At 47.6% G+C, this 12,450-nt stretch overlaps 1 protein-coding gene across 4 annotated transcripts in view; it reads left to right on the forward strand.

Moving 5' to 3' along the window:
- The first annotated feature begins 284 nt into the window (after nucleotides 1–284).
- The window catches only part of ST6GALNAC3 (ST6 N-acetylgalactosaminide alpha-2,6-sialyltransferase 3), a 713,190-nt gene continuing 701,024 nt past the window's right edge, over nucleotides 285–12,450 (forward strand). The window contains exon 1 of one of the 4 annotated variants that reach the window (XM_072649885.1): nucleotides 285–1,197. In XM_072649885.1, coding sequence (XP_072505986.1) covers nucleotides 1,180–1,197 — 18 coding nt within the window. In that variant the 5' untranslated portion in view covers nucleotides 285–1,179. The remainder of the gene's footprint in view (nucleotides 1,198–12,450) is intronic. The other 3 variants (XM_072649889.1, XM_072649890.1, XM_072649888.1) reach the window with 3 other exon arrangements.

Consider the following 12,450-nt stretch of genomic DNA (forward strand, 5'->3'; position numbering starts at 1 on the left):
GCGGTTTGCGCAGGGGTACCTAGGTAATGAACACCACGGAGTGGTCTGCTCTATACCTCCGCTGCACACATGTAGGTTTTTGTCTTTTACCTCGCCCCGGCCCAGCTTCAGCAGGTTCCTTGAAGGCAGGAAAGTTTTCTTTGTCTGCTTTCCCAGAGTACAGCCCTCTGCACACGAGGAACTCCCTACATGCTCTTTGGCTTCCAGAGCTAGCCCTCCTCCTGCAGGCTGACGTGGGCTTGCACTTAGCCTTCCCCGAAGGAGCTGCCAGTCCCCTTGGGACTGAGAGCAGGGGCTGCAACGGGGGTGGTCAGCAGAGGCAGAAGAAGAAGCCTTCTCTCCTCGGCCCCTCCCCGCCTGCAGTCTTAGCTGTCTGGTGAAACTTGACCGCACATCATATCACACCTAACGGGCATTTAGAGGCAGCCTTGAAGGACTCTCGCTGCCTATAAGTTTCTTTCAAAGTCTGGACACTGGGAAGAGGGAGGAGGAGCCGGGGCTGGCTTTGCACCGTCTTTAAGGTGTAAAGCCCAGCTCTGTTACTGTAACAAGTGATTGCTGACATGTTGCTGATAGGTAATTCACATGTTGTCAGTCACAGGGGAGTTTCATCTCCACTTCCCAGACTCCTCGGACATGTCCAAGTCTGGGCCACTTGGATGAAGCGGGGCTTTGAAAGTGGATTTATTTTTATTTTGGGGGGAAGGGTGAGACGCCTGCAAAAAGGCTCCTGGATGCCCCGAAAAGGGAAGCAGCTGAAAGCTGCTTTTTCTCCTGCCCTGACCCTGCTCCTCTCCCTCTGAAGTCTGCAGTTCTGTATACGTTGGAGCAAGGAATGAGACCAGAAGCTGATTTTTTTCCCTCCTTCTTAAAGGAAAAAAAAAGGGTACATGCTGGAGCCATGAATCAAAGGCAGTCATGTGACGGAGGGGAGGTGCTGGGCTGGCCCCCAGCCAGTGGCAGGAGCCGATGGGTGGAACAAACCGGGCATGAGAAGCCGACTCTGCCTAACGGATCTCCGGCTGGGCACGGTGGTCCCCTGCTCCGGAGCCCCGGGACTGGCAGCCGCAGCAGCCCGGAGCCCTGGCCCCGCCGCCCGGACGGGCTCGCCCGAGCCTGACGTCGCTCCCGGCCAAGCCGGCCCCGGCCCTTCGGTGGCAGCGAAGCTGGAGGAGGAACATGGCCTGCCTGCTGAAGGTAACCGCTCCTATCTGTTGCTGGCACGCCGGCCCGGCTGCATCCCGCTCCCCGGGGGCGTTGGCCTCCGGCCTCCGGCCTCCGGGAGGCTCCGCAGCGGCCGCCGCGCTCAGCCTCCCTGCCCTGCCCTGCTCTCCCCGCATTGTCACCACTGCAGGCTAGCCCCGAGGGGGGGGGGGGGTCTGCCTGGGCACGGAGAGGAGGGGGCTGCGGGAAGGGCCGGGGCTCGGAGGCTGTCACTGCCTCCGGGGGCTGCTGGCGCGCGTCGAGCCGCATTACCTGGAGGCGGGGGAGGAAGGATGGGCAGCCGGGCACAGTCTGCCCTCCTCCAGGCCTTTTCCTTCCCCCCTTCCCGGCCCCCCGCCCCCAGGTCTGCTAGAGGGGGTGCAGTCTAGTGCAGAGAGCCCTTTAGCGGCCGCCAGCCCCGGAGGCATCGCGGTGGGCTGCCGGAGGCTGGAGACTGGACTCGGAAAAGTTCAGGGGAGGAGGGTGTTCATTAGTGCAGATTCCTGCCCCTTATGCTAATGAACTCGAATGGGAGCTCCAGCCCGGAGACTTCCTATTGGCTCCCGCGCGGCCACGCCCCTCCCCTTGTGCAGGTTCCTCGCGGTGGGCAGGCAGAGCCTCTGTCCCCCAGGGTGGTGACCTCTGTCCTGGGGCTGGGGCCCTGGGCAGTCTGGCCACTTCCAGGGCATCCCTCACCTGCGCCTTAGGGCCCCGTGGAGATGCTGGACCTGCGCCTGTCACCTCGCCCGCGTCCCGAGCATCCCCCGAAGCAGCGCTCACCTGGGTTGCTGCAGCCTGAGCTCCCAGCACTCCCGGGTGTGTGCTCCCGCCGTCAGCAGGGGGGCATCGCTGAGCCCGGAGCGGGCTTGGAGGAGGGCACGACCCGCATCGGTGTTTCAGAAATGGGAGGGTGGCATTAGAACTGGATTCCATGTCCTCGAGGGATGAGACTATTCCCAGCAGACCTGTCTAACACCCTTGGCCAGCTGCCCTTGGTCTTCCTGGGGGAAGGGAGCAGTGAGGGAAAGCAAGCTTCATTTCAGGGTGCCATTTAACGTTCCACAAGAGGGGCATGTCCTGATGTTCCCCCCCCCACCTCCCAGGGAGCTCTTCCTTTCCTCCTAGGGAGGCGTTTTGACCGGGATGTCCAGAGGCCAAGCTCTTGCCTCTCACTGCCTAATGCCCTGAGACGGTGGGTATGTTGGATCATGGCTTTAGACGCCATGTTCTCTAAGACCCCTTTCACTTCTTAGCTTGACATCTTTTGATTGTGAAGGGTTTTCTTATTCACTTGTGAGTGTCTGATGCCCCCCCTGCCTCAGAATTTTTTAGCTGATAAACTGAAAGTTATTATGGATGGATTATTCACTTTTGAATCCAAATTCTACCTCAGACACTGGCTGTTGAACTGGCCAGTCACTTAACTCTCTGCCTGACTCAGTTTCCTCATTTGCTTGCTTCGTACCAGGCCTGATGCTAAACCCCGGCATACAAAGAGAAAATCAAAATACCCTTCCCTCCAGGAGTTTCTATTCTAGGGGGAGGGGCACATGGGCACAGGGGTCAGTCAGTAGGCATTTGAGTGCCTACTGTGTACTAGGCTCTGTGCTAATAGGGATACGAAGAAAGGCAAAAGATGCCCGGTCTCAAGGAGCTCCCGAGCTAATAAGATCTAATAAGCCTGAAGCGACACAGAATCTATACCCCTAAAACCCCAGGGAGGTAAGGCAGAGGAGAAATCTCGCAGCCGGGGAGGGGACTCTGCGAAGAAGGTGCTGGTGGAGCTGCCTTAATTCAAACTCGTCTTGAGGCACCGTCCTGGGTCCCATCCTCTGTGAGGTGCCTTCCATGAAGCTCCGTGCACAAGCCAGTCTGGACAGTACAGCAGACATTCGCAATGAATTTGAGGTGTTTCTTAGTGAATGTCAAGAACTTTCTCCTGGCTAAACGTCCCTTCTTTGCATTGGGGAAATCCTGCCTTCTTCACCTCCTCCGAGGCAAACAGCAGATCCGGGTTTAGGGTTTAGACCGCTCCTTCATTTCCTCCTAGCTTGTGATCTCCTATAGGTCTGTTAGTTTTCCCCTTATGCAGTCTGGATCCAATTCAAAAGCTGAAGGGGGAGGGGAAGAAAGCCCGGCCAGGAAGGAAGAAAGGAGAGAGGGCTGACAGCCCTTGAAAACATTCCTGTTTTCTAGGGGAAAAGTGTCTGCAAAACCCCAAAGCAGCCTCTACCTCCCCCTCCCCCTCCCCCTCTAACTTTCTACTTTCAAAAGTGAGCAAACTTTATCCCTTGGGACACTGGAAGTAATGTGGATTCAGAAAAGGTCAGGAAACACAGAGCTGCTGTGGTGCAAACCCGAAACCATAGGATAACCCTGGCAGAGCCAGGGATGTGTCTATTCCTAGTAAGTCTGCCTAGACTGTCCTGGGAAAGGTCCTAGACAAAGGTCTCAGCCATTGTCCCAGAAGAACTCCCCACATTGTGAGGAGGCGTGTGTGTGGTTTTATGTGCTTACATCAGCATGATCTGTGGGGTTAGACACTAATGCTAGGGCTCTAGGCTGTGGATAAACAGTCCAATGTTTGCTGGGGTTTGAAATTACAATCCCTCCCCTCCCCTTTTTCTCCTGGACAAAGTAAGGACTACTTACTTACAAAGAGTATCCTGGTTGAGCCATTTTCTAAGATAGGTTCTTAAATTAGGCTCCACTGAATACTTTGTCCATAGACAGATTTCAGGAGAATTATGAATTTATGCAAAAGGGAGATTACATCTTTATGTTCACTGAAATCTAGTATTTCCATCAAATATTTAAAAACATTTTGAAAATGGCCCCTAAGCTTCACTAGACTGCCTGCTGAACCAGTGGTTCCATGACATAGAGTAAGGGTAAGAATCCCTTGTCTAAGCATGGGTTAGGTGCTAAATCTGATTTTTCCTGGTACATCACTCACAGAAAAGCTTTATAAAAGTGTAACTGGATCATATACGTAGATTGTCAGCCTGGGAAACTAATTCTGCCTTGAAGACTTTGGGAGAATAATGGCAGGGATTTTAGACTGGGGGGATGCTGAAGTAAGTGTGTAGTTTATTAAACCTGGAAGAAACAGAATGGGGGACTCTCCACCTATTTGAGATGCTTTTACACAGAGTCCTGATCAGTCCCTTCTGCTCTGTAGACTCTGAAAAGGTAGAGAAGCCTTAGCAAAAAGGAAAATTGAGCTGATTTTGTAATTGCAAGATTTACAAGTGTTACCAGATCAGAAAGCTGCAGTTGCTGCTTGGTTATTAAAAGGCTTATTATCTAGTTTATGGATTATCCAGGTCCCTTCCCTCTCCTCCTTCCTTCCTTCATTCTGCTCCACACCTTTTAAGCATTTTGCTATCAATTAGCACATTCACTAGAGCATGAAAAAGGGAAAGTAGGTGAGACTCAAATCAGTTAATTCTGCTGCTTGTTAGCAGCTCTGAAGAGATTTGAAGGTGGGGAGGAGGTTAAAACTAATGACAAAAGACAGGTTTAGGGATTATCTATGGATTTCATTATCCATGCTTTCTCCTTCTCTCCAGTGCTAGGGATTGATGAGAGCTGGGGTCGGATCAGATTTTTAATCTAAATGCTGCCCAACCACTTTAAATTGGAAACTTTTGGTCAGAGTCCCAGGAGGCAACACTTGCATTGGCTGCCTTAGGAAATGGAAAGTTCTCATTGGGGGACCCTCGAGGACTCCAGTCCCCTCCCCCCCTTCCACTGAATGGAAGGCCTGACAACTAGATGCCAGAATTAGATCACGTTACAGATGATGAAACTGAGGGATAAACAGAGACTTTTAGATAGAGGTCTTCATGCAGACTTTCTTTTACTTTGGAGGACACAGTTCTCTCTCCACCTACCCAAACCTGTGCTACTTCTGTAGTGGGGAGTCCAGGCCAACCATGAGTGTGCAAGGCCAAAACATCATAGGGCATCTCTTAAAACTTACCAGAAGAGACATCAGTAAATACAGAGGCACAAGAGAGGATTAGATGTGATGAGGATAGGAGGGGATGGATGTACTTGGTCTGGCTAAAGAGATGCTGCTAATAGCTGGCCTCAGGCCTCAACATGTTCCTCCCTCACCTCCACCCTTTAGAATCCTGAGCTTTGAAGCCCATCCCCATGCACTCTCCCACAGGAAGGTTTTCATGGCTTCCTTCATTGTTTGTGTCTTCCTGCTGAAATTGTCTTTATCTGGTCATGCACTTTTTAAGGGAATACTGTTTTTCCTTTTGTCTTCCTTTCACTGGCACTTACCATGGTATCTCATACATGGTAGGACATTTCAAACTGGATGTCCAAGAGAGCTCTTAAACTAAAAGCGTCCAAACTAGAACTCATTGTCTTTCCCTTTACCTCTCCCCTCTGTTCCTGATGAATATCTGGTCACTGGATCCAGATGGCTCAGGAGGAGAAAGTGAGGCTGGTGATCTTGCACAGCCCTCCCTCAATCAAATCAAAGTCAACTGCAAGTCATGTCATCATTTCCCTGATGTCATGGTCCTCTTCGAAAACAAAGGACAAGCACAACAACAACCTCAGGCAGCACCATCCTTCCAGCCCCTCAAGCTCACAACCTAAGAATCTCCTGGACTCTGCCCTGTCTCTCTCTTCCCCACCCAATTCAGTCTGTTGGCAAAGACTCATCAATTTCACCTTCATTTCTCAAATCCACCCCCTCCTCTCTTCTGACTGTGCCCCACCCTATCCCTGTCCTGGCAGGCCCTTATCATCTCACATCTGGGCTATTTCAGTAGATTACTGGTGGGCCCACTGCCTTAAGTTTCCCCCTACTCCAGTCGATCCTCCCTTCAGTTACCAAACTGATTCCTAATGCACAGATCAGACCATGTCACATACCCCTCCCCTCCTGCCCCACTCAATACATTTCAGTGGCTACTGATCTCCTCCAGGATCAAATAAAAATACTGTTTGTTATCCAAAGCCCTTCATAAACTAGGCCCCTCCTACCTTTCTTGTCTTCTCACACCTCACTTCCCAACACATTCTTTGACTCAGCGATACTGGCCTTCTAGCCTTCTAGCCATTTCACAAATCTCTAGATCTGAACCTCTCTCTGCTTGTCCCCTGTGCCTGAAATTCTTTCTTCCTCAGCTCTGTCTACTGACCTCCCTGGCTTTCTTTAAGTTGTAACAAAAATCATGATGTCATGGTCTTCTTCGAAAACAAAGGATGAACACAACCTGTGAGTAGACTGAGCTGCCTAAGTGGGGACGCAGCTAGTTATGTAACTCAGCTCATCCTCCCCCTTCTGTCTCCCTCTTCCTGTCCTTCTCTTCTCCAAAGGAAGGTAAATTTGGATGGTCAGAGGCTGCCCAGTTAACATGGGGTTTACTGGCTAGTTGTCTTTCTCTCCTTCCTTCCTTCCTTCCTTCCTTCCTTCCTTCCTTCCTTCCTTCCTTCCTTCCTTCCTTCCCTCCCTCCTCCCTTCCCTCCCTCCCTCCTTCTCTCTCTCTCTCTCTCTCTCTCTCTTCTTGACGTTCCCAAAACTTTAAACCCAGAACACTCTGACTCCCATAGATTGGACAATAATAGGTCCCTGCTCAAGCTCCACTTCATGACTGACTTACAGTGATTATCAATAGTAACAGTTTCTCTTTCCCTCCCAGCTTGATTTAGTTATCTTTTTCTTTTGCTTATTAAAGGGGCCATCTTCTGACTACTTCTTAAAGAGGCCTTTTCATTAAATGGACATTACTTAGCTCTAGGTGGGTGCCTGAAAAGACCTTAGCCTAAAAGGGCCAAGGTCTCCCATTGCATCCTGGATCATCTCCAGTCATCCTGATGAATATCTGGTCACTGGATTCAGATGGCTCTGGAGGAGAAGTGAGGCTGGTGACCTACACAGCCCTCCCTCACTCAGAGCAAAGTCAAGTTCAAGTCACGTCATCATTTCCCTGATGTCATGGTCCTCTTTGAAAACAAAGGACAAGCACAACAACAACACTACTGACCTCCCCGACTTCCTTGATTTCCCAACAAAAATCCTCCTTTCTGAAGAAAGCCTTCTCCAGCCCCTCTTAATTCCAGGGTCTTCCTTCTGTTAATGACTCCTCATTTATGCATTTATACATAGCTTGCTCTGAATATATTTGTTTGTGCGTCACCTCCCCCATTAGACGATGATCTCCATGAGGGCAGGGATTGTCCTTTGCCTCCTTTTCTGTCCCCAGTGCTGAGTATGGTGCTCAGTACACAGGAGGTGCTTAATAAATGTTTATTGATTGATTTTGAAATAAATTGCTTGCTATATTGGATGGAAAACTGACGGTTAATGTCTTGAGTGATAGGCACTTAATGTTGACTTTGCGCAGACCAGCATTTCCAATCTAGGGTAGCCCTAGGCATAAGAGAAACTTTTTAAGAAATATGAGAATATTTGGTTAAAAATGTTCTCCTACTGAAATGAATAAATCTCTTTTAAAAATTTCTCATGTACGTATGCATAGTAACCTCTACAATGCATTCTCTTTCCTATTGGATGAGGTTGGGGTAGGAAAAAATTTTTCTTTTTTGTAGGTGTTTAGTAAATGCTAGAGTTCATTTCTTTTCATACTGAATTGTGGTAAGAGGTTTTGATTTTCAGGCAATGAATTTAAATTCGTTACGTATTCATTAATTGACTACCATGTGCAGAGAATTGTTCTAGACTGGGAGAAGGGGAATAAAGATTTGGTGAGACACAGTGTCTGCCTTCATGGGGTTTATAGTTTGGAAGTTTTTTGGAAGTGTCTCCTATGATGTCCAGGATTGAACAGAAAATATTCAGCTTGTCTTGTAAAGCCCTTCACAACTCTTCCCCTTCCCATGGCTAGTCTTTTTACATTTTATCCTCTCTATATACGCTAAGATCCAGTGACACTGGCTTTCTTCCACCAACTCTGGAACTTGGCACTGGCTGACTCCCATGCCTGGAACACTGTCCCTCCTGTCTCCAATCCCTGACTTCCACCATGACTCAGCTCCAGTCCCACAGTCTATAAGATGATTTTCCTTGTCCTTTCCACTCCCAGTGCCTTCCTCCTGATATGACCTGCTATGTTCACCATAGAGATCTCTATGTATTCAGTTGTCTGTGCCTTGTTAGAGTAGGAACCCCTTAGGGGCAGAGGTGGTTTTTGTTTGTCTGGTGTTGATGATGATACACAGATAGAGATGATATACAACCAAACACAGTCATACTGGCTTTGTGAGGCTCAAAGTGGGAAACAAGTTAGATGTGGAGAAAAAGAGGCAAGGACAGAGCTGTGGGAGCATATGTGTGTGTGTGTGTGTGTGTGTGTGTGTGTGTGTGTAGGTGTGTCCTGAAGTCCTGCAAGACCTCTTAGATTTTTCTTTGAGTTTTGCTGAGACCTCTAGGTGTGTGTGTGGGGGGAGGGATCATTTGTGCCAGGGGCTTTGTTTAGATAATTTAGATTCAATTTATCCCAAAGTCATTCTGAGTTTCACCTGCAGTGGCTTCTGGAAGTTGGAGAGGGTGTTTGAGAGGCTGGAGGTTGGACAGAGGAAGGAGATGTGAACCTCAACTCTGGTTCTGCTACAGGGGAGGTGAACAAACCCTTTGGCTTGGAAATGCATGGAACAACTGTTAGAAAAAATAATGTGAATAAGGAGAAGATAATGGAGCATGACCTGAGTGATTGAATGTTGGGATGTAGTCAATTAAATGAAGGTGACACTTCAAGAACCCCCCCCTCCCAGATATTGATTGGCTCGGCTACTCCAGGCAAACCCCAATCTCTCCCAGTCAAGTCAAGCCAACTAGTGTTTATTAAGCACCTACTATGTGCCAAACTCCACGCTAAGTGCCAGGGATATGAAGAAAGGTAAAAACTCATCCCTTCTCTCAAGTCTAATGGAGGAGACAACAGGCAGCTGTCCACAGACAAACCAGATGAGGTAGGATGAGCCGGGATGACCTCAGAGGGAAGGCTAAGGGGAGCAGGTGAGACTTCTTGAAGGAGAACTTTACCTGAGACTGGGAGAAAGCCAGGAAATAGAGATGAGGAGGGCGAGTGCTCCGGGCATGGGGAGAAGTCATTAGAATGCTCCTGATCAGGACATGAAGTGTTGGGCTTCAGGACCGGCCAGGAGGCTGGCATCAGTGGGTCACAGAGTATGTGGAGTGGGGGAGACAAGAAGACTGGGAGGGTTGGGATGGTGAGCATCATGAAGGCCTTTCAAAGCCGACAGAGCATTTGCTATTTGGCTGTGAAGGTAACAGGAAACCACTGAAGTTCATCGAATTGAGGAAAGATTATGGTCAGATGTGTTTTAGTAGAGCCAGTCTAACAACTGAGGGTAGGGTAGTAGAGTGAAGAGAGACTGGAGTCAGGTAACACCCCCCCACTCCCACCCCAGACTGGCAATGAGTGCCTGCACCAGGCTGGGAGCACTGTCAGAGCAGTGAAAAGGATGTGCATACCAGAGATGTCATGAGGCTACTCAACAGACTATGGCAACATGTTGGATCTGGGAGGTGAGAGAGAGAGAGGGAGAGGGAGAGGGAGGGAAGAGAGAGGGAGGGGGAAGGGGAGGGGGAGAGTACGGGATAATGTCTAGGTTGTGAGCTTGAGGGCCTGGGAGGATGGTGGTGCCCTCCACAATAATGGGGATGTTTAGAAGAAGGGAGACGTTTTTTTTTTTTTTTAATCACTTTTTGGTGGGGGAAATTAATGAGTTTAGATTTGGACATGTTGAGTTTAAATGTCTATGAAGCATCCAGTTTGAGAAGTTCAGTAGGGAATTGGAGATGTGAGACTGAAGGGCTAAGCCTCAGGCACTTCATCTGTAACATGAGGATATTATACTTGTTCTCCTCCATAGAGTTTCTATGAGGAAAGTACTGTGTCTGCGTCCTCCTTGTCCTCTTCCTCCTTCTTCCTTATCTATATGTAAAGAAACCTGAAAACACACCTTTGTGGAACATTTTGAACATCTTCTTTAGAATGTATTCAAATGCATCTGTGATTATGTTGATTTGGAAACCTGCTCCAAGATTCCAGCAATGAGTCATTCTTGGTCTGGTCACCCCAGAATTTCATGACTCAGGCTCCTTCCAACCTCCCTTGTCTGTTATTTTGGGGGTGTCCCAGTATAGTAGATGGGCTGCTTCCTTGCCATCCCTCACCTGCATGCATGACCAGTCTGTCTTCTTTCCACATGATGGGATCCCTCAATGATAACACTGATGCTTCTTCAGAATTTCTTATTGGCTGTGTGTTGCAGCTTGTTTATATCTGCCATCGATCAATCAATTGACATGTATTTATGAAGTGCATACTATGTTCCAGTAACTGTGCCAGCTGGGTGCTGGGAAAACCAAAAGAAAGAATGAAACATTCCCTGATTGTGGAGGTTTACATTCTCTCCACTTCCCTCTCTGTAATATTCTTTTTTTTCAAGTAGCAAAGAATCCTACTTATCCAAATTGGTAGCAAAATAGAAATCTAAGAAAGGAGAACATACACCAGACAGTCTAAAGGGAAGGAGCTCTCCCTTTGGAAGTGAGATATCTCAACCAGACCAAGAGTAAGCCCCAGATATCACTTAAAAGGGAAATTCCTTGAAGTCGCTAGTGTAGTAAGCTGTAGATAGGGACGTAATAGAGATGTAATAAAGATTACTGGCTCCTGTCATGTTGTCTTCCTCCCAGAATCTTTTTCTCCCTTCAGTGATCTGAACAGAGCTTGGCCTTATGGACTTTCTCTCTTCAAACTCAAAGCCAAAAGACCCCAGGATCTTTCTCCTCTCCTGCTCTCACCAACTCCTTCCACCACTTATCCAGGCAGTGCAATCAATATCCTCCAACAAGTAGAGTCCCATACAATTGGTTCTTTGATCAAAGGTTTGCCTCCTTCTCCCAGGCTGAAACTCACTTTAACTCTTCAGAGAATGTTGTTATACATGTCTCACAGACATACCACAACCCACCATAGTTCTACTATGAAAATGAAGAGTCTTTGCTTTCATGGAAGGCTTGGAGTCATCAAAGGAGATTGTATCTTCCTGAAGCCAATTCAGTCTTTTCTCTTCCTCCTTGTCAGTTCTAGTGCCCACTCACTGTCTGTCCCAGATGTGCATATTGATAAACAAACTTTATAGATCGTCTGTTCAGAGGTATCCTACAGTCTGGGGAATAGACGTTCTTCATTTGATCTTTCTGTATGGTCAGGAGAAACTCCTTTGAGTAATTACAGATCTCTGCCAGGAGAGTAGGCATTGTTTTGAGACTTTATGCGATCAGTGCAGTGCCCAGCACAAACTGGAGCACCTAGAGAACCTAACTAGCCACAGGGAATTCTTCCTCAGCTTAGACTCACTCCAGGATCTCCTTCATCACAGCGGAGAACATGGTTGTTGAGCCCACCTGTCTCTGTTTCAAAGTCTTGTCTGATGTTTATCATCAGAAGATCATTGAATAGGGTTACTTCTGTAATTCTGTCATTCCAGGAATCTTGAATGGTTTTGATGTATGAGTGAGAGGCATCTTGTGGCGAATTAAAAAAAAAAAACACCTCTATGTGGTATCTTGTTTTACTAAATCAAATGCTTTTTGATAAGCAACAAACACTGAGCATAAGAGAATTTTATTTCTCTAATTCTTTCAGTTAATTGTGGGATGGGGGGATGTGGTCTATCTTTGACTATTACACATGAAGGGGAATTCATCTACTACTGACATACTCATTGCAGATGCCTTCAGTTAACGACTCTCTCAAATATTCTTAGAGATGGGAGAGTAGGAATATTGTCAACCAATAGTGATATTCTTCATGTTATCTGCTTTGGTGAGATATTGAGACTCTAGGATCTCCCCTTCACCCCTTTGCTTTCCTCCCTTCCTTTTGATGCTTTGAGGGATTTGAGTTGTGTAACATCCAACATGGACCTCCTTTATATGTATTTGATTTAATCTATGTGCTTTTCCCATATCTATTCTTTTTTATGGCCCATGCATACATAAGCACATTCAGATCTGTAATGTTTGGGTCTAAATGTGATAGTTCCACTCTTCTTGATGGAGAAGTAAGGTTTGTTATAATTATTTTTGCAGATCTTTTCCATTTTTCTTCTCTTTGTAGTTCTTCTTACATTTCACTCCTAAAGTCCCTTTGGATGACCTTGTTTTGGTATGTATCTTACCAAACTTTCATTAAATCAGTTTTATCTTTCATTGTTTCTCTC

This window comes from Notamacropus eugenii, chromosome 2 (assembly GCF_028372415.1).
Source record: "Notamacropus eugenii isolate mMacEug1 chromosome 2, mMacEug1.pri_v2, whole genome shotgun sequence".
In the NCBI taxonomy this organism is placed as follows: domain Eukaryota; kingdom Metazoa; phylum Chordata; class Mammalia; order Diprotodontia; family Macropodidae; genus Notamacropus; species Notamacropus eugenii.